The sequence below is a fragment of the Rattus norvegicus genome, chromosome 13 (genome assembly GCF_036323735.1).
Source record: "Rattus norvegicus strain BN/NHsdMcwi chromosome 13, GRCr8, whole genome shotgun sequence".
Lineage (NCBI taxonomy): Eukaryota > Metazoa > Chordata > Mammalia > Rodentia > Muridae > Rattus > Rattus norvegicus.
In genome coordinates, this window is record NC_086031.1 from 67,291,122 (window position 1) to 67,313,854 (window position 22,733).

At 45.7% G+C, this 22,733-nt stretch overlaps 1 protein-coding gene across 7 annotated transcripts in view; it reads right to left on the reverse strand.

Annotated features, from left to right (window-relative positions):
* Window positions 1-22,733, reverse strand: part of Ralgdsl1 (ral guanine nucleotide dissociation stimulator like 1) — a 269,618-nt gene that overhangs the window by 106,720 nt on the left and 140,165 nt on the right. For 3 of the 7 annotated variants that reach the window (NM_001105957.2, XM_017598701.3, XM_039090443.2), the window contains exon 3: window positions 3,674-3,784. The exons of 2 other annotated variants lie outside the window; for them this stretch is intronic. In NM_001105957.2, the coding sequence (NP_001099427.2) occupies window positions 3,674-3,784 (111 nt within the window). Of the gene's footprint in view, window positions 1-3,673; window positions 3,785-4,776; window positions 5,080-22,733 lie in introns of those variants that run through there. 2 more of the 7 variants (XM_006249982.5, XM_063272096.1) reach the window with 2 other exon arrangements.

Sequence of the window (22,733 nt, forward strand, 5' to 3'; positions counted from 1 at the left end):
GGTTTTCTGGACCATCAATCTGTCTTGCTTTGAAGACTCCAAAACTGACTTGTTTTTTCTGTCCCTTTTAGGCCTTTGTTTAACATGTGCTTTCCCTGATATTTCTCGATTCCTTTGTCCCTGTCACTGTGCATGTATGCCACAGTGTTGGCATCAAAGACAAATAACACAAGGTGACCATTTGCCTTCCAAAATATTACAAACTAAGAAAGTAGTCAGATGAAATTCATTTTTAATGTCATGGCTGGAGCCACTTTCCTGTGAGAGCTTTAAGTCAATAAAACTGGCCAATGCAGGAATTATTGTAAAGAAAGGGTAGGTCAAAACTGTAATGCCATTGTCAATATTCATTGGCCACATTGCCAGTGGGCCAGACGACCACTGCATGTGTAAGTAAACCAGGCCTAGATCATCCCCAGTATCTACTTTTAGGACCACTGACACAATGTATTCCTAGAATGATCACAAACTAAGCAAACTTAAGAATCAAAATAAAATACTGTGACTATGTGTTTTGTTCTATGGTCTTCATACAAGGATGTGTGATTATTTTTTACCCTTTTTTAGATGTGTTTGTTTTATGTGTATGGGTGTTTCCCCTGCATGAAGGTATGTGAATTACATGTGTGACTGGTGCCCATGGAGATCAGAGGAAGGCATGGATCCTCCTAGAACTAGAATTACAGGTGGTAGTAAGCCGCCATGTGAGTTCTGAGACAGGAGCGACAAGTGCTTTTAACAGCTAAGCCATCTTCCTGACCCCAAATATGTAATCATTTAGCTATACTTCCTAGAACTGAATATTAATTATCCTGAGATTTTAGCACTAGAAAAATAGAAAAATTATACTCCATCTTTTGAAAGTTGGCTTGGTTTAGGGAGTCTTATTGTTGTTGTTTACATGGGATCTTGTGTAGCCCGGGCTGGCCTTAAAAATCACTAATGTAGCAGAGGATGACCTTGAATTCCTGATGTTCCTGAGTGCCGGGCTTACAGGTGTTAAGCTTTTTTGAAGAGCACTCCAGACACAGTATCAAGACCACGCCTACATGCGCATGCTAAAGGACCTCATATACATCTTTCATACTTTATACACCCCAAATGTCAAGCTTATCAATTGATATACATCATCATAACACATCTTATAATTTATGGCTCAGGTTATCATTCAAAGCATACGGGAGACCAGAAGGCTACGTTTTTCAAAGCCTGCACCAAGAATGCTCTAAGGGGAAGCATGCCCCATGTGCACCAATGCTAAGGAAACAGCCCTAGAGCTGCAGGCCATTCTTGACAGCAAATGTGCACCTGTGCACAAATCCAGCCTCTGCTGTTCTTAACCCTACAGGCAAGCGAGCAGCTCCAGCCTCTGCTGTTCTTAACTGTATGACCCTACGGGCAAGCAAGCAGCTCCCTCTGGGCACCACTCTCCTTGTACACAAAGGAAAGATGAAAGACAGCATCGTAATACCGCCTTCCCCATAAAGTTGTTGTCAGATGACAGTGTGCACGAAGCGTCTTCCTTGCCTTACCTCAACCCCATTAACTCTAAAATTGTTCACTTTGAAGAATTCTGAATAGGTTACTGGAATGTAGGGAGACAAACATGAGGAAGCCAACTGGGTACCAAAGAGGAAGATTTCATAATTGTTATGGCTCAATTGGTTGAGTCATATTAAATTAAGCTGCGATTTTCAAAAAAACAAAAATCCAGAGCTTCTTCAGAGGGCACCTAACCTAAGACAAGAAATCAAGTGGCATTCCAGGCAGAGAGTTCTAAGAACTGACGTCTATGAGCAGTATGGTGTCTGTGAGTCACCTCTTCAAATGCGAGGAGGGCAGGATTCCTCCATGAACCAAAAACAAGCTTCCACGATCCTCTTCTCAAGGTTTCCGATCTACAGTTTAACTCAGAGCCAAGCCCTCTGAACTCTATAAGGCTATGGGAGAGGCAGGATAAGACGGGAAGTGGAGTCAGCGAGCAGAGCAGCTGATAAGAATCACTAAGCAACTGTCACCCTCTAAACGAAGGACAGTTTGTTTGGGTTGGGGTCCCCTCTATTGCTCATGTTACATTCATTGTTACCATATCTGGCTAAATACTAACACTGCCACCCATGCAACATTTTGCATCATTAGAAAGAGTAAAACAGCCCAGCACAGTGTTGCATACCTTTAACTGCAGCACTCGGAAGGCAGAGGGAGGCGAATCTCTAAGTTCGAAGCCAGCCTGATCTACAGAGCTAGTTCCAGGACAGTCGGGGCTACCCAGCACCAGAAAATGCAAAGTCTATTTGAAGACAACTGGTTTAGAGCTTATGAATCATTTACAAATAGTCACATGGGTCAGAACCATACCAACATCCCATTTAAATAATGTATATATACATAAAGCCGCCAGCAGTAACACAGTGGTTTGTCGGCACTCTAAACAGCTACTGTTAGCATCATATTGAGTAAGGCACCTGTTTGGTAAGTAAAGACCTCTAGTTTTCACTGAGAAAATTCCTAACTTTGTAGCCCACATCTTCAAGGTCACTAGCAACTTACTATTCCGGTCATCAGTATCCTGACCCAAGCATATAGCAGGGAAATCCTGACCTAAGGCAGGTTGAGAAGGTCAGTGTGGGGCGTGGGGGAGATCTTGTGTCAGCAGCCATGGCAGAGGAAGATAGGGGTCCTGGCTTCCTGGCTTCCCGCCTTCAACTCTGAGTCTCACAAGTCATCTTGCCTCCGCGCCTTCTAGGCGCACGCCACACTCTACCTGGGAACACTGCTCCAACCTGTGTGTTCTGAAACTGAGGTCAGTAAGGTGTGGTGCAAGTGCACACTCCCCATTGCTTTGAAGACCATCACCCACAAGACCTAGTGTGGCCGTAATGAAGCCCAGTAAGCACCTACCCCAGCCTGCCTCTCTTCAGACACCCACCGCTCTCTAAATCTCCAACAGAAGAATTCCTCTGTTCTCCCACATCCCTGACCCCATTGCCAGGCTTTCTGCCTGCACGGTCCCTTCATTTGGGATGTGTTGAGATTCACTGGTGGAATTAAGAACTCACATGACCCTTCCCAATAGTTTATGGAAAGCAGATTTTTCCAAGTGTCTGTCCCCCACCCCACACTCTATAGGCAGAGTCCCAAGTCTAAGTAAGCACCAGCCTCATCCCATTCTACAGAAAGGTCACAATGGGAAAACCTGCCGCCCCTCAAAGGCAGTGGGTCTGAATGGCCTCTGTTGGTTGTGCACTCTAAACTCCTGGGAGTGGGGGCCGGGCTGTGACATCACCACATAAGGAGCAGGGAGAGAAAAGGGTGTCTTCTGGGCACAGTGGTTTATGACACTTGTAGACGCTAGTAGTGCACTCTGGCCAGTTCTCTGTGTGCCTGTCCTCTTCTGCCACAACACCCCCAGTCTGTTTGCCAAATACCTCAAGATGTTTCCGGAAGGTTCTGAATTATTGACAAACTTAAGGAAGATGCTTTGGGAAACACCAAGTACTAAAACAGACCTGTTCCCCTAGTGCAAACACTTGGCCATCAGCAGTTTCCTTTTTAGGACCAAGGAGGAGAAAAGGGGGGAAAGGGGGAGGTTGCCTTGGCTAAATAATAATGATATTCACAGAAGAGCAGACACTGAAATTCCAAAGTTCAAGATCTCAGAAGCTCTACTCACCCCTAGCCATCTTGCTCCTTTATTGGCCGCCTGTTGAATCTGGACTCTTTTGAGGGTGACATGGTAAACAGCTCCTTCCTCTACCTCTTCACCCCAGTCCTGAATCGAGCTCTGCCAGGGATGGGATAAAGAGAAAGAAAAAGAGGGTCGCGGAGTGTGTAGTTGTTTTCTTCCCCTTTGGCTAACCACAATCTATCCCAGCTGCTTCCCTGCTGACAACGGCTGTTCGGAATAAATACTCCTAACAGCAGCACAAGACACACTGCAATAGGCAAGGCTGAGATTTTCTTGGCTAGCAGCCTTTTCCTGCGGTATCAGGATCCTTCGACTTCTCTGTTCAGTTATTTTTCCTAGACTAGCCACATATCTTAAATCGTTTTTTCAAGTTCTTTTTCCCTTCATAAGGAAACTGTGGTTTAGTCCTGATCAACTCTGTCCCTTTAAGTGAAAGGAAAAATAACTCATTTGCAAAAACAAAAGTTTATACTTCTCTTAGGTACACAAACATTTGAGCAATGTCGATTTTAAACTCCCTCAAACAAGTGTTTTAATGCCAAGAACCCTCTTTGGGAAGTGAAGATGCACTTCTTTTTCTCCTCTTACTGTTTTGGAACCCCCCCAAAAAAGTTACGTGGGGTGTGGAAAGTTTTTATTTCCAAAAAGAAAAAAAAAAAAACCCTCTGGCAAGTGCAGGGAAAGCAACACATCTTCACGTAGTTTCCACTGAAATTTACACAGCGACCCCCTGGATGGCCATGTTGCCAGCTAAACCTCGGATCTGTGTTAAAGGGCTGCTGCTGGGAGGCAGAGCGCGGCGCCGCTCCCCCAGACTGAGTTCTGTCCTTTCCAAGTTCTGCTCTCCTGACACGCATCTGCCTGTCCCAGACACCCCGCAGGCAATGCCTGAGAACACAGACGTGGATTCTAGGGAGAAGAGGCACAGAGAGGGGAAGGATACAAAGCAGAGCGAGAAAGCTCCTCTCAGAGCGCGGGGTTCGGGCGGCTCCGATCAGTTAGACAGTACAATTCGGCCCGAGAAAGCGGGAGATGGGAAGATTCCCCCAGCAGAGAAGCGTCCGGGGAAGGCGGGGAGCTCGCGTTACCATTTTAGCTTGCCAAAGTAATTTCATTCTCAGTTTTCTCTCCGGCACACGGACGCTGCATGGTGCGCCCTGCTCCGAGGCGGCCCGGGCGTCTCTCTGGCCCGGCTTCGGGTCCCCACGCTTCCCACGCGTCCTGCTGCCCACCACCGCCGCCGCGCGCGACTCGGCCACAAAGGAGCGCCGGCCAGCGAGCAGGCAGCCCGGGAGCCCGCGGCAGCAGACTCCTCCCCGCCGCTCCGTGATGTCAGGCTTTCCTGTTTGTGCTTGCGAGCGCACTCTCCCTTTCGGAAGCCCCGCGGATCAAGGGAGCAAGCAATCGTTGCTCCAGCTTCGGAGTGGTGGGGAAACGATGCTTTCAAGTAGACCGCTTCAACAGGGTTTCCTGGTGGCCACCAGGTGCCAAAATAGAACCATGTGTGCCATGGGACTTGTGTGCGCAGCCTCCCCTGCTTCACTAAAGGAAACTGGGGGAAATCAGGGTGAGGGACTCTTGTGTGATCTGCTTGCTATTTGGAATTTAGAGCAATTAAATCAGAGTCCCCTCGGTTTCAGAGATGTTCTTAGGATAAAGTCACAAGCTATCTGGGTATCTAAAACCATGCCCAGGGGCTCTACCCTGCCTGGCACCTGCAACTGCCTGGACTTGTTCCTACTGCCCATTCTTATTTGTGGCTTCCTTACTGCTTTTTTTTTTTTTAAAGGTGGCCCTGGCTAGCCTTGAACACTTGGAACTTTTGAGGCAATCCTCCTGCCTCTGTCTCTTGAGTGCTAAAATTACAGGCATGCATCAGCTCCACCTCCGGTTCTGATAAGGCTCAGTTAGTTACAGCCTTACTGACTACTGTGGTGAGAGCGGAGGGTTTTGCTGAATCTGACAGTGTGTGGCAGAGGCTGAAAGTGGTCCTGGGGGTTTCTGGAGCCTCTGTGGGTAGCGAGGGGGGTGGGGTGTTGAGCACTGTGGGGACACAGAGGGATAAGTACTGCAGGGAAGAAAGCCTTTCAAAGGACAGTGCTGGTAACAATTTTATCTTAACACAATGGTCTGTGTGGGACAATACATTACTTTTTAAAAGATCTAGTTCCAATAAATCAACGGCAAGCGATAACACATAGTAATGCAGCCAGAGCTGCATCTGCCAGAACCCCACGCCAACTAGGAAAACCTTGTGTGTTTTACAGGTGTCACTCCCGCTCCGTCTGAAAAAGCCCTCCTCCTGACTGCTGTGCTAAGGCATAGCACTGAGCCTTGGTCAGTAATGAATATATATCATGAGAGAAGTCAGCCAATCAAATGAGCTGAGAAGTCAGCCAATCAAATGAGCTGAGAAGTCAGCCAATCAAATGAGCTGAGAAGTCAGCCAATCAAATGAGCTGAGAAGTCAGCCAATCAAATGCTCTGATGTCTCCAAAAGAACATTAGAAATGACAGCAAGGGCACACCAAGCAAGCAAAGGGTCCCTGCACACTGCAGAATGTCTTCAAGTCCGTCACTCGCTCCTCATAAAGCCCCAGGCTTCGGGGGGTCAGGACTGTGTGGGGAGAAAAATAATCTTTTACAATAAATATTAAATACACACAGACATATACACACATTCCTTCTGCCATGTTCAGTACTCAGAACAGAGTGTCCCAGGAGCTAGTGGGAAAATATGTGGAGGCCCTACCTCAGGCTTCTTAGCCAACTCAGGGCCCCAGGTCACACCTAGAGGACTTCTTGGTGATTCTGAAGACAGCAAGAGGCAACCAGGACAGGCAAGCAGAGCTTCGGTTAATTTCGACACCATTCTAACCTAATCTGTGCTGTAAGTTTTAAGATTATTGAAAAACTTCACAGATAAGCAACTCCAGAAATTCCTGGAGAAGGTGGCTTGACCCTCACAAGCCTCTCTCAGGTTGTAGCTCTCCCCTTCCTCTCATCCTTCAGCAGTGTCTTGACTGGGTCCCTGGGAATGACAACAGAATCCAGGTCAAACCCAGACTTAACAGTGGGAATCAGCACAGACACTGCTTCCCTAGGATTTGCTTCCTTGGCTACAAAATGGGACAAACGTCACAGAATTTCAGAAAGTGTTAAATAAAGCAATGTGCAGATCACTTAGTGCATGGAGAGTTGTCCAGAAGGTTCCATTCCCTCCCTATCGCCCTTCCCCTCAGGGAAGCACTACACTACCCTACACTACACTGCACCACATCACACCCCACTACACTACACTAAGCACTACAGGCCCAGACTCCATGAGAGGCTGTGTCATGTCTGCAATGTGGAGAAATCTGAAATGATGTCTTCCAAATTATATTAAAGTTCCAGACAGCTTACCAAGAATGATTATTGTGTTTATTCCTGAGAAGGTGTGATTTTGTAACAATCCTTTTATGAAGGAAAGAAAAAGATAAAAACCAAATAGCTGAATTTATGCCTAAATTTATGTGATTGAGAAGTATCAAATGTTGAAATCAATGAGGGCTCTCAACGTCTATTTTAGGCTATCTCACTTATAACGAGCGCTAGGCCACAAACACGGATGCTCTGCACTGAAGCAGAGGGACCGAGAAGGGGTGCTGAGGGGCTGGAGTCTGCTCGGGGACTCTGGGACTGATGAGGACCTGTAGACATGACACGGAAGTACAGCGGTGATGTGTGTGTGCTGTCCCTTTAGTGTGCCAGGACCCCAGAGGAGCTTGTAGTCGAGGAGAGGAACACTCAAACCGTGAAGTGAACCTCTTTTCTTTAGCACTTTTAACCCAGGAAGAGAAAAAGTAAAACTGCTCCTATGTGGCTAAAAAAATATATTTCACTTATAGGCAATGCCATCAATATTACCTTTTTACCAGGGCTTTTGGATTAAAGTACTAGTTAGTGTGAGGAGCATAAACCTGTAACCCACTTATCAGTCAGTGTGAATTGACTTACCCAGTGAACACCTCACCTAGACTCTTAACAGGCCACCAAAAAACCAGCTCTGAAGCTTTGGTGTCTGACTGTCCTTTTCTGATAAGTTTGCTTCTAAGAATCTTATTGTGTTTGGTGCTATTATGACTTGGTATGGCTTTCCTAATTTTAATTTTAGGCTGTGGTATGACATGTGTGTGAGTGTACACAGTGAGGGGAAAGGCATGCTCACCTGAGCTGGCACATGGGAAGGCCAGAGGTTGACATCTGGGTGCCTTTCCTTAACTGCTTTTCCAACTTACTCTTTGGGAAAGGGTCTTTCACTGAAGCTTAGTTTTGGCAGACTGGTTGGCCAATGAGCTCCCAGGATCGTGTTGTCTCCACTCACCAACCCTGGGGTTACAGGTCCACACTGCCACATGCAGCTTTTGTGTGGCTTCTGAGGCTCCAAACTTAGCAAACGCTGTACCCACTGAGCCACCTAACCAGTCCTTTTTGTCCCAGTGCTGGGGATTCACAACTAATGTTTGAATTTTGTTCTGTGTTCTGTTACTTTAATGTATTTGCTCATTAATTTTAATTGATCTTCTGTTGAAATAGATAAATAAATAAATAAATAAATACCTATTTGTAACCTTCAAGACTTCATATGTTTGAAGTCCATGCTAACCCAAAATACCAACCAACAGAGGCTCTGAATAGAAGATGGCAAGAGGGACTACATCAAACCAAACAGCTTCTGCCCAGTAGAGGAATCCAGCCAGGCTGAAAAGGCAACCTACAGAATAGGAGAAAAAACTTGCACAACATCTGACCAATCAAGAATTAATGTCTATAATAGACAAGAGGGTCTTATAACTCAATAGCAAAAGGATAGCTACAATCTAATTAAAATGGCCAGTAGGCCTGAGTAAACATTTTAGAAAAAATGTACAAAACGCCCACTAGTATATGAAAACATATCTTGTATCATTCACCACAGGAGAGAAGGAAGAGAAGAAGAGAGGAGAAGCAGAAGGGGAGGGCAGTGAGAAGTATCGTGAAAATGCTATACTGTTTTGTACACTAACTAGAAATGGATTCTTAAAGGGAAGATGGAAGGGAGGTGGGAAAGGAGGTGTTGAGGTTCAGGCGTTAAGGAGGATGCAGAAAAAAGGGGCCCCTGGTATACTGTTGCTGGGAAGGTAAGCAGTACCCACTATGAAAGAAAATATAGATGTTTCTCAAGCAGTTAAAAATTCATAAAAATCAGTAATGCCAATTGCAGCATGCATGAAAGAATGTCTTTCCAGATCTCTAAGAAACTTTCCATGTTTATTACAACATTGTTCACCATGGCCATACTACAGATACAACCAGGATGTCAATCAATGGATGAACACACAAAAGAAAACTGATGCGATGGAGTACTCTCCAGCTTTCAAAAAGACACAAGTCCTTTTAAAGAGACTCTACGGGAGGGGATCTATGGAAGATGCTCTGCTAAGGGAAATAAGTCAAGCTCAGAAAGACAACCTGAGATCTCACATCCGTGGAGTCACTCAAACACACATAGAAGCAGAAGAGAGGGGTGATGCCTGGTGGGTGTGGGAGTAAGAATATGAGGTTTCAGTTATAGGAGATAATTTAGCACAGGACTGACAGCTACTGCTGCCTGAGAGTAGACACTATGTTAATGACAGCGACAGGAATAACGGAGCAGGAAGAAACATGGGAGAAGATGCATGTGTCCCTGGCCTTGATGGTAATGATGGTTTCATGACTGTGTACTGATCTCCACGTTTATCAAATCACAAATATTAAATATAAAAGCATGCCACGTCACTCATATCTTAATGAAGTCACTTAAAAACCTTGTCTTGAAGATGACGAAGCCAAAATAAGATGGCTAGAACTAATGAGACCTTAGCTCTGTCATCCCCAAACTCAAGACTGGACTACAATGTCCTATGTCCAGTCAAAAGTTTAGAGGAAAGCAGCTATAGGAGTAATAGCAATAACTGTGGGAAGAAGAGGAAGAGAGTGGTCTACGATCCCTTACTGTGGTTGGGTAGCAACTGTCTTCCACCCACTAACAACTATTACCTAGAGAGCAGCCTTTCCTAGTCACTGCTAATAGATTTTAAATGAAACTGGTAAGAGGAATTTGCAATAATTTTATTAACAACTATACTTTCAGCTACCTCTAGTCCTTAACAATAACTTGGAAGGAAGATATAAGCAAATAAATCAGATACTTCTTAACTTTTAGCTCCAGCAATATCTAAGTGTGGCTGAAGCTACTCCATCCCATGAACAGCCCATGAATGCTTCTCCCGAGTCTTCAGGCTTGTGGGCTATGCTGCTTAGCGATTGGCTTCCCACGCTCAGCTTCCCAGTGTCAGCTGGGCTTTCTGTTAGGGTTGTTTCCAGCTGTGAAAACTGGGGTTGGCCTGGGGGTGCAACTCATTGATAAAGTGTGTGTTTAGCATGTACAAGGCCCTGGGTTCAATCACCAATTCTGAAATCAAAAAAACAACAAAAACCCTGGGGGTGCTCCATTCGCCTACTTTTTGCTTGAACTTTCAACCTTGCTTTGCAAAGGATAAGGAGCCAGTCATGCTTGGTTAAAGATGAATGCTCCTTTAAACCCTTCTTAAACAACAGACAGTTGCTGTCATTTTCTGAGCCCAAACTGACCTTATTAATTATCGCAGAGACACTACAAGGCATCGATTAAAATTCTCAATGTTCTGCCATTAGATTATTCTATTCATGTAAGCAAATTATGAGCCTTTTAGACAGTCGTATTGCAACTAAAGAAAAGGTTGCCCTGAGGGATGGAAAGTAAAGACGGAAGAAATACAAGCAAATGCCATTCAACCACTGCCAGGCCTGAGACAAAGGGCTCCTACGGCCATAACAGAAAATATTTTTCAACTAATATTTTAATCATTTGTTGGTGGTCACTCTTATTGTTGGTGATGCTCACTTACAGAGGAAGATGGTTTATGGAATACTATTTGTACCTGGGGCTAATGTACATTAATGCCTCATCTAATTATAGATCTCTATAAAAGAAAAAAAGGACACAGCCAGCCATGTGTCCACAGAGATGAAAAAGATCAAAACACAACAATTGGCTGTGACATGTTGCCAGGTTCTGGGTGACACATAGTGATCAGTCAGAGGTCAAGGTGAGTGGGTGACCCAAGCTGCACATGAAGAGCTCTGACCAAGAGTCTGGAGCATTACTGGACAATTAGCCAGGGACAATCATCTCCCTTGTCACCAAAGCTAAAGGACCCTCCTTTTGTCATAAGCATGGTACTGAAATAGCAGTGAGCCTTAAATAAAGAAGGCTGAAGTGTCAAAGCCATGGCTCTTCAGTCAGAGACATCTAGAGCTGAGGTCTAGCTTGATCACTTCACTCTGATGCAAGACCTTCATTCCAACCCATTTAGTCCTGCTAAGAAGAGAGGAATATAAACACTTCTGTCGTCAGCCTGAAGTAGGAATTAATCAAGAAGTCAAGAAGTCAAGCTTTCAGCACAGTAGCCAACACCACGGTTACTACCCAATGCTATCAGCAGTAGGGGCTGCATGTGTTAGGATAAAGAATTGCAAAGAGTGTAGGAAAGTAATGATGTTAAAGTCAGGCTCCTCTTATAAGTAGCTCAAGATTCTATAGCTTAAAGACAGAATGGCATGATACAAAGATCACGGCGAGAGCCTTAAGTCTCACATACTGTCCAATCAGTGAGCAGCATTCACTGAGTTGCTACAACCCCAGGAAAATGCTGAGCTCAATGTTCCTGCCAATCCATTCTCTCCCTAGACAGAGTGATCTTTCCAAATGGCATTACCATCTCCCCCTGTCCTTTACCCCCTCTAGTGGTTCCCTATTGCCAAGGATAAAAGCCTAAATGCTTCCGGTACTCCACGGAGCCTAGCTGTGGCTAGCCCCTGTGAGTCCCTACCCTCCTTCCCCTCACCCCACCGTGCTATCAAACTCCACGTTTTTGACAAAGTCATAGACAAGTCCAAGCCCTCCTGCCAGAGGGCAGGATGGCATTTCCCATATGTGGGACATCCCACCCTCTTCTTGCTCTGGTTAAATACCCATATCACCCATGTGCGGCCACAGCACCACATCCCTCTTTCCTCATAAGTCAACCACAGCTGAATATTTGTACCGACAGATGTAAGATTCTTCTACAAAACTGCAAAGGCTATAAAGGCTATGAACATCTATGAAAGTTACATAGATGGTATGTAACTTTAATCTTTTTAAGGCTTAGATGGTTTTTAAACGTTTTAACCTCTCTTTTAGCCCACCACCCACCAGAGGGTAGTGGAAAAGAAAAGATACAGGGAAAGTGGACCAGTTTAGAAATGTTCTTTGGAGCAGCAGTGGCCTGTGGCCTGTGGAAATCGGCAGTTCAGTTCACAGATGACTAGCGGCAGCTCTATCCACTCGTGAACACGTCACAGATGCACCAGCAGTCCAGTTCAGTAGAGGGAGGACAGCAAACTCGAGTCAGCAGGAGGGGCCAGGAGAAGTTCTCAGCTGTGTCTCTTTCAGCAAATCAAAGATCAACAAAGACTCGAGACCCGCAAGCATTGTACAGCTAAATCTATAAGCAAGCCTGGCTCAGTCTCCACCACTGTCTGTAGAGTCCTATTTATACCCTCCAGACATCACGTGTCCTCAGCACATACATGTCAGCAGGTGCAGCTGTCTCAGCTGCCAATCAGCCAGAGTCCGAGGAAGCAGCAAGAGACTGCAGCACGCTACTAGAAGGTTTCTGGTGTGCTTCTCTGTGGAGTCCTGACTAACGTAGCTCAGCTATGCAGTGTAAGGCGGACTAATACACGTGTGCTGTTAGCAAAGAATCCTTCATCACATGTCCTTTCATGTGCTTGTGTTAGCAGAACACCCTTTCACGTGTCTGCTTCAGCAAAACATTCCCTCCTTCATATGTTTGCCCCAACAGAGCACCATCAAACACAACTGACTTTCTAAAGAACTCTTAAGTTTTCATTTCAATGGCACCTGCCAGGTTTGCTCTCTCTACTCTGTGCTTGCCCCTCACAATGCTGTACAGAGACCTGCTATGGTTATTAGCATTGCAGATGCCAAAAAATGAGAGAGAGAGAGAGAGAGAGAGAGAGAGAGAGAGAGAGAGAGAGAGAGATATGATTTGGCAGGTAGATGAGGGAGACCACGTTATAAATTCAATAAATGACTAGTAAATATGGTTGGACAAGTAATAGTATATATTGTCACTAACTTAAAAGTAAGTAGAGGAACTGGGTGAAAATGACTTCGAATGCCAGGGGCCAGCAAGTAAACAAACAAATCAGAGCCAGCTGAGCAAGGGGACACCGAGGGGATGACACTCTGCCAGGCAGGCCTGATTCTTGATTCTTGAAAAGCCTGTCAGGACAGGGAGACATTCAGCAATTAACAGCACACACTGTGTTTACAGAGGACCCAAGCTTAGTTCCTAGAATCAGTGGGCAGCAGTGACTCCAGATCCAGCAACCAATGGCCTCCATGATACCTAAGCTTAAAACGCACATAGGCACACATGTGTATTCAAGTCTTCGGGGAGGGAAATGGGAAGGGAGAGGCGGGATGGATATCATATAAGATGCACCATGTACAAGTATGAAACCGTCAAAGAATAACTAAAAGTGTTCTTTAAACTCTTCTGGTAAGGCAGCTTTTCTTACAAAGGCTGCTGTCACATACACTTTGGAAGACAAAGAGAAGCATGGTTTGGAAGAAACAAATGGGGCAGAGAGGACCACATGGTTCAAAGGAGACAGAAAGAGGTGAGATTTGAACCATGTGGTCCAGGAAAACAGTTTGCATTGAGAACTGCTGGGGGAAGAAGTCCGATTCTCCAACAGTGTCAGCATGGACCAATGGAACTCCAGGTCAGTGTGCTTGTCTGTCTTTAAGTCTTCTTGTCTGTTTTGATTTTCTTTTGCTTTTGTTGGTTTTTTGTTTTGTTTTTCTTGTGTGTGTGTGTGTGTGTGTGTGTGTGTGTGTGTGTGTGTGTGTGTGTGTGTGGAGAGAGAGAGAGAGAGAGAGAGAGAGAGAGAGAGAGAGAACGAACATAAAGTTGGCTGGGCAAGAATATAGGAGGGATCTGGGAGAGGAAAAATATGATCCAAATATATTGTATAAAAATAAATAATAACTTTTAAAGATAGTTTGAAATGAAAAAATACCACATCGACCAGATGATTCTAATATGTGTCTGTAAATTATCTAAATTATCTTGTGAGGGGAGAAAGGACCAAGAGAAGGTGGTGGAAGAACGCCCTTCTAAATTGGCAGTTTCACGGAGAGGGAAAAGAAGAGGGCTCAGAGAGGAAGACATGAATCTGGGGGTGTGGGAGGAATACATTCTGCAGCTGATGACAGGCGGCATGCTACAAGAAAATGAGAGAGAAAGCAAATAAACAAAGGAAATGAAAAGGTTTAGGACCAGAGCTCTGAGAATGTGGGGACATGTAAAAAAGATAAAATAAGAAGGGCTTCTGTTTGGGGAGGAAAAAAAAAATAAAACATTGGCTCAGTTCTTAGGAGGAAGAAACTTAGAGATAGTGACAGAGGAGTGACCGAAGGGAGGGAAAACTAACGATGTGTCAGTCCATACGCTGGGAAGTTCACAGGAGCCATATGACCAGTGGGGGCAGGGAGGTCGGCAGTGGAGCACGCAACCGTCTGACAGTACGTGTCTCACAAGAAAAACAGGACAAAACAAACAAACAGAAGGACCCAAGAAGAAAGCAAGACTAGGAGGAAGCCAGAGCTGTGGGAGGTAGTGATGGGAAGAGCACTCACTTACGAATTCTCAAACTGAAGTCAGAGTTGGAAGACACTCAGTGGACTTGTCAATATTTCAAACAAGCTTTGCCCTCAGCCACTGTTGTCAGATGCTGTGGGGAGTTTTAAGTGAGCTCTATTTTAAAAACCTGCAAATGTTTTAAAAAAATTATCGCAGTTATTTTATGACACTCTTCAATAAAATGTAACCAAAGTTAATTCAAAGTCTTAGTGTGGTCAGTTACATAACTGCAGAACTGCTGAATGGCTTAAACACTGTGTTTTCCCAGAAATATTTGTCTTCTGGATGAAACCAAGAATGGAAAGTTCCTGGCTTCCAGAACAGCGTCTGAGAAGGTGGAAAGAAAGAAAAGCCTACATAATGGGAAAGAAACCTTAACAAAAGTTAACCAAAATGCCACAAGTGTGCTAGCTTCTCACACGGAGAAGCAGAAACTCAGAGAGAAGTGGGTTAGAAAGCCGGTTGTGTATCCATAAGATAATCCCCACTTTCTTAAAACAAAGGAAAAAACAAACAGAAAATGTTTCAGACATTGAAAATGTTAGATCTTTGGGCCTTGATATGTATCTTTTTGCCTATTAAATTGATGGGATCGGTTCACAGTGGCTAACACTGATCCTGCTTCTTTTAAAGCTTGAGGTGAGCCTTTATAACAGTTAGCTTTTATGTTGCTATGATAAACACCAGGCCCCAAACCCAATTTGGGGAGGAAAGGGTTTAATTTAACTTATAGCTTACAGTCTATTGTCCGCCTGGGGAAGCTGGGGAAGCTGGGGAGGCCAGAGCTGAGGAGGCCAGGGAGGAGCACTGCTTAGCTCAGGTGCCTTTCTTACACAACCCAGGACTACGCACCCAGGGGTGACGCTGCTCACAGTGGGCTGAGCCCTCCCAGATCTCTATGGAAGAAAATATAGCCCACACAGTTACCTACAGACATTTTCTTAATTAAGGGTATGTCCTCCCAAAGACCCCATCTTGTGTCATGTTGACAAAAAAACTAGGTCGTGTGTTCCTACAGGATGGGAACTGCCCTGCTTGGGTGGAGGAGGGGTTACCTTGGCTCACTCGGCTTCCAGGTGACAGAAGAGCCACTGCTCCTCCAGTTGCTACAGCTCCTTCCCAATTAGCTGGTTCTCCCTTTGAATTCCTTCTCTAGGTGGAGAGGTGGTGGGTATCTGTCTGTCTGCCTATCTATCTGTGTGCCTGTGTGTGTTAGGGGAGGGGAGAATTGATAGAAGAGACTGGGTTTTCATCTCAAAGCACAGACATAAAATGTAATGATTTCTCTCAGCATACAACCAATAAAAACACCCTGTAAAGAAATGATGGTCCTCAGCCAGGCCTGGAGGTACAGGCCGGCAATATAGCTCAGTAGGAGGTTGAGTCAGGAGGATTCGGGCCTACATATGTTACAGATGACTGTAAGGCCAGCTAGGGCAATTTAGTGAGGCCCTGGCTCAAAATAAAAAGTTTGGGGGGTGAGGGGCAGGACTTGGGCTCAGTATGAAAGAATGCTCACCCTGTATACGGAAGGCTGTGGGTTCAATCCTCAGTAATGTAGACACAGAGGAGGAGGAAGACGAAGGAGGAAGATGAAGAGGAGGAGGGGGTAAGAGAAAAAAGGATGGCAACCAGCTACCCCCTAAGTGACATGAGCATTTAGCTTTGTCCAAAGGAATTTCTCACCTCTCTCTTGCCAGGCTGCCCACCTGCTGGGCTGCTGTGGCATGGGCCTTGGGCATGGTCCTGGCTTTAGCCCATGACTTTATACCAAGAAGCAGTTGGCAATCTTGGCACCCATGCCTGATCCAAACAAAGTTTCTGGTCTTCTTATGGGAGGAAGCTCAGGATAAAGTGGAGATTGGGCACAGACTAGTGCACTCTTCAGCTTGGCTCCAAACATCCACACCAAAGAGAAACAACCCCAAAGGACCCAAAGAGATTAGAATCAGTCCCCAAGCAGCCAAAGGAATGATTGACTTTGGGTGCAGGGTTCAAGAATGCCAGGACATAATTAGACTTTCTAGGGAAGGTCAAAGAAACCATTCCACAGGGAGCAGCAGACAGGAAAGGCCTGTTGTGACTCTCCCCACAGAACGACGGCCACGCCACCAGTGGATGCCTATCTCTGGGAAAGAAAGGTAGTTTTTAGTTGTTAAACTTGTCAAGACAGCCAGATCTGTACTCTAGCCAATCTACCCATTAAACAGAACAGAATCGAGAGATAAGAGAACCACTTTGCAAGAGTAGATCACTACATCCCCAAGAGTGGGATATTAGAGTCTTAGATACCAAGAGTTAGATTTTAAAGGTCTTTGCCTAATTAGTACTTGAAATAAAGTCTTACTGAGTGCCCACTCTATACTGAACCCTTTGCTAGACATCTCGGAATGAACTCAATCACAGAGCTGTGATGCCTGCCTCACAGCACTGATGAAGGAGGGACAGACAAGCAGAGCAGTTTCGTTAGTGCATGACAGAAGCTGAGAGAAGACGTACAGGTGGCAAGCGCAGGTCAATCACACAACATTTAAAGAGAATTCTCTGGAGAAAGTGATCTTTAAAGTGAAATCTGCCTGGTAAAACACAATCAGTGAGAAACTATAAAAGCAGAGAGGGACGGCGCCAGGCAGATGCATGGGACAAAAAGGGAGTCCGAGCTCTCTTCTGTGGGTGGATATCACCTAGACCATTGTGGGTCTGAGCAGGACAGAGAAAGGAGGGATTTCCCTGTCTCACCACTTGAGCTGAGACATCACATCTATCTTCTCTGAGCTCAGATTGGATCTACAACTGTGATGTCTATTCCCGGCTGTCAACCTGACTATATCTGGAATGAACTACAATCCAGAATTGGAAGGCTCACCTGTGATCCAGATCTTGAGGCTGAGAGACACAAGTTTCTGACCTGGATGTTGGCATGGAGATCTTGAGGCACAGTGGCCATGAATCCCAGGAGACTAAGGCAAGGAGATCTCTGAGTTCAAGGTCAACCTGGGACAAAACAAGTCTCAGATCCAGGCGTGGTGGTACACACCTTTAATCGAGGCACACCTTCTGCTGGAGGCCGAGTTAAGGACATTGGAAGAAGGAAGATTTGCTCTTCTTCACCTGCTTGCATTTGCTTGCCAGCACATCTGTTGGAATCTACTTCTACAGAAGACCAGGTGAAACGGCTAGCCTTGTGGGACTGAGCAACTGCTAGATTCTTGGACTTGCAGTTCACAGCTGCCCATGGTTGGGGAGTTGGACTACAGACTGTAAGTCATCACAACAAATTCCCGTACTATATACATTCTATCCATATCTCTGTGACTCTAGAGAACCCTGACTAATACAACAACCTCGTTCTCCCTGATTCTCAGGCCTCTGCCCTCAGAGAGAATTGCACTCCCTCCCTCCTGGATCTCTCCTTGACAGAGAGCATCCTGTGACTTCCCAGCTTCCATAATTGGATGAGTCAATACTTGTAATTGGTATAGCTCTTATATACTTAGTTCTGCTTCTCTGGAGACCTCAGCCTGATAGCGGAGACAAATGTGGGAATGTATACTATAAGCAGTTAGGAGGGTAACTGTGGGCTTGTATGGAGCCATCCTGTCCCCACATTACAAGTGACAGTACTTGTGCTATACTGTGTTCATTTACAAACACTTCCTCACACATCTCAGGCGGGACACAGCTGGAACTAGAACCCAGGCTTCAAGGAAAAGCCTCTTGGTTCTCACCCTGGAAATGCTTGAATGTCAGGCCGATCCCTGATCAACAAATGGGGGAAAGACCAGCCCTTAGCATCTCTTCTGTAAGATGACAGAGAGTTGAGAAGTACTGACCCCTGTGAGCCTTCAGAAGAAAGAGGAACACAGCCAACTAAGGCATCTTGGAGCAGATGTATAGTCTCAGCAAAGGGTTAGGGTGTTGGGGAGGAGTTTAGGGTGCTGTACAGGATAGAAGATGAGAGTATTCCAAGTAGAGAAAGAGGGGGGCGGGTCATTATAGACTACACGGACCAAGAAGACCACTAGTAGCAGTCACAGTACTGTGCAATGTATCCCAAGGGCATTCGGAGAGCCACACTTAGTACCCAGGGAAGATGGCCCATATCTGTGTTAGCATAGTGTGGGTGAGATTCAGCAGCACCTGGGTAGGTCACAACTACCCAGCATTCAGTCCTGACAACTTAAGTGGCTTGACTTTTATGCCTACTTGCAGGTATAATGTTGAGCTCTCTGCTACTTTGTAGTTTATAACACCTGCTGCATATACCCCCTGATCATCTCTCCCTTTCAAAGTGAAAGTATTAACCACTCCATTTTATATCACAAGAAACAGAAACATCAATAACTCATACAATATAAATGCTGGGCCAGGGTCAAAATTCCAGGACTTTTGACTCCAAATATAGCAATTTCAAAAGACTTTTTCCTTAGGTCATTTACGTGGTAAAACCTTTGCTGGTATATATTATTTCCATTATTTGTGAGCTACACACCTTAGGGACTACATTAGTGCTTCGTTCTCTCTGAGAATTGGAATGTACTTACCAGAACTCAAGAACTAGGTTCTCAATGGCAATCTCCAGGGTTTTCTATCATCTTCCCAGCGCCACTGTCCCAGTGAAGCACATAACTGCCTGGTGTGGCCACCCCATTTGCTCTCTCACATAGGCACGCAGGCGGGGCTCCTTCGTGTAGCGTTAGCAACTGCATGCACTATGGGAAGCCAAGCCCTCAGTCTTACAGGTTAAATCTGGGTGTGGCCGTGCACATCAGCAGGTTCAGCTACTCCACAGGCTGAGGTGAGAGTCTGAGACCAGTGTGAGCATCACAGCAATATGCCCAAAAATATGTCAAAAGGAGAGAGGAAATGAAAGGAGAGGTGGAATGAGAGGGGTGAGGAAAGAAAAAAGTAACGAACTTAGAGCCTGAAGAAAGAGCAAGTCAAGTGACCGCCAGTCACATGAGAAATGCTGTCCTGTGGCATGGATCCCCTAGCTTCCAGAAGACGAAACTCATTCACAGGCAAGCAGTCAGACTTGCCTAAAGCTATGCCTGGAACAAGAAGCAAACATTAGCAGATGAAAAGACAAGTGTTTGCGTGGCAAGAAAACCAGCATGGATGAAGGCATGGAAGTCAAGAGAACAAAGGCAACTCCCTCCTACACTCGAGAAGGACAGCAAGAGCCAGAGAGCAGGCTGGGAGCCACGCCCTTCCGTGCAGGTGCCTGGAAGACACCGTGCAGGAGTTTCCTGCCATGTTAATAAGCCCTGGCCAGGGCTAGAGATGCAGCTCAGAGCACAGAGAGCTCGCCTAGCACACACGAAGACCCAGCTCAGTCCCTCATAAACCAGGCGGCGTGGTAACGGCCTGTGTTCCCAGTACTTGGGAAACAAGAAGCAGGAGGATCCGAAACTCAAAACAATTCTCAGTAACAGAGTGAGTTCAAGGCCAGCCTGGGATATATGAGACCCTGTGATAGATAGATGATAGATAGATAGATAGATAGATAGATAGATAGATAGATAGATAGATAGATAGAAAATAAGAAAATAGCTAGATCTGAGTTTGTCCCCAGAACCCATATGGTAGAAGGAGAGCGCCAACTTCTGCAAGTTCTCTGACCTCCACGTGCCCATAGTGGCATGAGGAAACACACACACACACACACACACACACACACACACACACACACACGCACACACACACAATGCAGGAAATGTATTAAAACACAATAAATAAAGAAATAAATAAATGTGTGTGTGCATGCAAGAGAGACAGAGAGAAGTGAGACATGACTACAGTCTGACAAAGGTTAGAATAGCACTCTAGTAAAATTCCTTTAAGCCAGTTCAGTAAGTTCAACCTTCTAAAAAGCCCCACTTAAAAAGTGAGAAAGGACAGATAAAGATGACATTTTTATGAATTACTTTTAATGCTGTAATTTTTCTGCCTCACAGGATTTAAGGAGGCACAGAGGGAAGTGACCATGAGAATTCCTTAGGAAGATGTGATGGTTGTGTTTAATATCAGTTTGCCAAGATTTACAATTCCCTGATTGCCTGAATTGATCTGGGAAGACCCACCCCAAACGTGTGCAGAGCCTTCTAGTAGCAGCCCAGGAAAATGTCTGGCCTTCCCTCTCATTTTGTTGATTTGCTGATTCTTTTGCTGATAGCAGAACCAGCACTCCCAGGCTTCCATCACTAAGGACCAGTGGCTCTCCAGGTTTTCTGTGTCAAACTGGGACTCTGACTCCCAGGTACCTAGTTTTAGTGACTGAGCAACAAGCAAATTCTCAGCCACTCCAGTATGAGACTATTCTTGGTAGGGATGCTCTAGCCACTGAAGAGCCCAGCCTCTCAAGTGTGGGAGGCATGCTGTTGCACTTCAGTGTAAGATGATTTTATAAAATGGTGTGTGTGTGTGTGCGTGTGTGTGTGTGTGTGTGTGTACACAGCACGCAATGCCACACATTATTAATCCCTAAAGAATTCTCACTAATACAGAAGGGGAATGGCAAAACTCTGCCACAGATGAAGCTTCACTGCATTCCAGTTCACTTTACACACCAGGCTCAAACTAATCTCCATAAAACACTCCAGTTCAGATGTTCCCTGTGCTCACGTTCCTGCTTTTCTGCTCTCCTCTACCAAACAAAGGTCTAGCTCTAGCCAACAGTGTCCTCTTCCCCACACAGCTGGACCTCTTCACTCCCACCTGTAAGCCCGCATGTAAGACTGGCGCTAGCCTTCAGCATCAGGAATGAAGAGCCTTTGGCTCAGCATTCTGGACTGGAGCGTCCAGCCATCCTTTGTGCTAGACAGGCCCCATGTTCCAGGCCTGATTCCTGCTTGGCGCTCTGCCCGGTCCCTCCATGGCTACAGCCCAGCTTCTCTATTTCCATTCTGCCCTCTCCTCCCAGAGCTTGGAAGTCAGCCCGCAAACCTGAGCAGAGTGGCTGGAGCCTGCTAACGGCTGACACACATTTCATTCCCCCTTCCCGATTACATTTCCAAGAGCCACCTGTTCCTCGCTGCTCCGGTCCTGCACCTTCCTTCCACCCCAATGCCAACTCTACTCGCATAGGCGATGGTCTGTCATCGTCCATATTCCTCTGCAACCCCTTCCAGTGCCAGGCCTGCCAGCCTAGACTTCCTGCAGTTCCCGCCCCAAACTTCGTGCAGATCTAGACTCTGCTGCTTGTACTGAGCACAGCCATTTTAAACGATAGCTTAAACCACAGCAGGAAGACATTTGAAGCCATAGAGGCCAGAGTCCCCAATTGACTTCTTGAATGTTTATATATCCTTCCCTCCAGCCCAAATCATCCCACTGTTATTTGCCCCCCCCCATTCCCTATGCTTACAGAACCCCAGTTTAGTCCTGCAAACCCCAAAGTCTAGAGAAGGCGTTCTTCAATTCCTTCCCACATGGACATTCCTAATAAAGAGTACGCTCACAGAAGTGACAGAGCATAACACACCCTTCACTGGCTGGACATTCCATTTCCCTCTGATCGCTTGTGACCCGTTATCTAGGGTCCTATTTGGAATTTTATTGCATTCCTTCTTATTTTACAAATCTTATCTCACTAAGGATATAAATAAATACCCTGGGAATAAGACCCATGTCTGATTACTTAGCACAGCAAAACACAGGAGTAAGGAGGATGGGAAAGGGGAGGAAAAGGCAGAGAGCCTTGGCCTAATTTCACAGCATGAGTATCAGTCCACAGTTCACAGTACACATCCGAACGAGCTCCCCCTGACTGTCTGTTTAGCCTTCTCCATTGTCACTCCTGAAGCAACGGGACTTCACAGCCCTGCCCTCCCCTCAATATCCTGTAGAAAAGCTGCAGTAACAAAAGACACAGGAGCCCCGCATGTGTTGATACAAGTGGAGTTTCCAAGGGTGTTAAAGAGGATGGAGTCAATCCTGGCAGCCAGCACAGCACACGGCTTCCTGTTCCTTATAGCAATGAGGTGGGGTGTGGAGACCACACCGCTTACTCTGTCAATGTCCATGCCACTGTGTGAACAGGGACTGTGATGCTTCCTGTGTACCACTATTCTGTACTCCCTCACCAAGTTCCCTCTTAGAATGTTCATATACTTAAGAAAATATGACAGCCATCCCACCAGAACCTTGGGTGGAGGCTGGATCACAAGCCCAACAAAAACGATTATATTCCACCAGCCTCAGCCTTCTGTCTGCACTTTCTG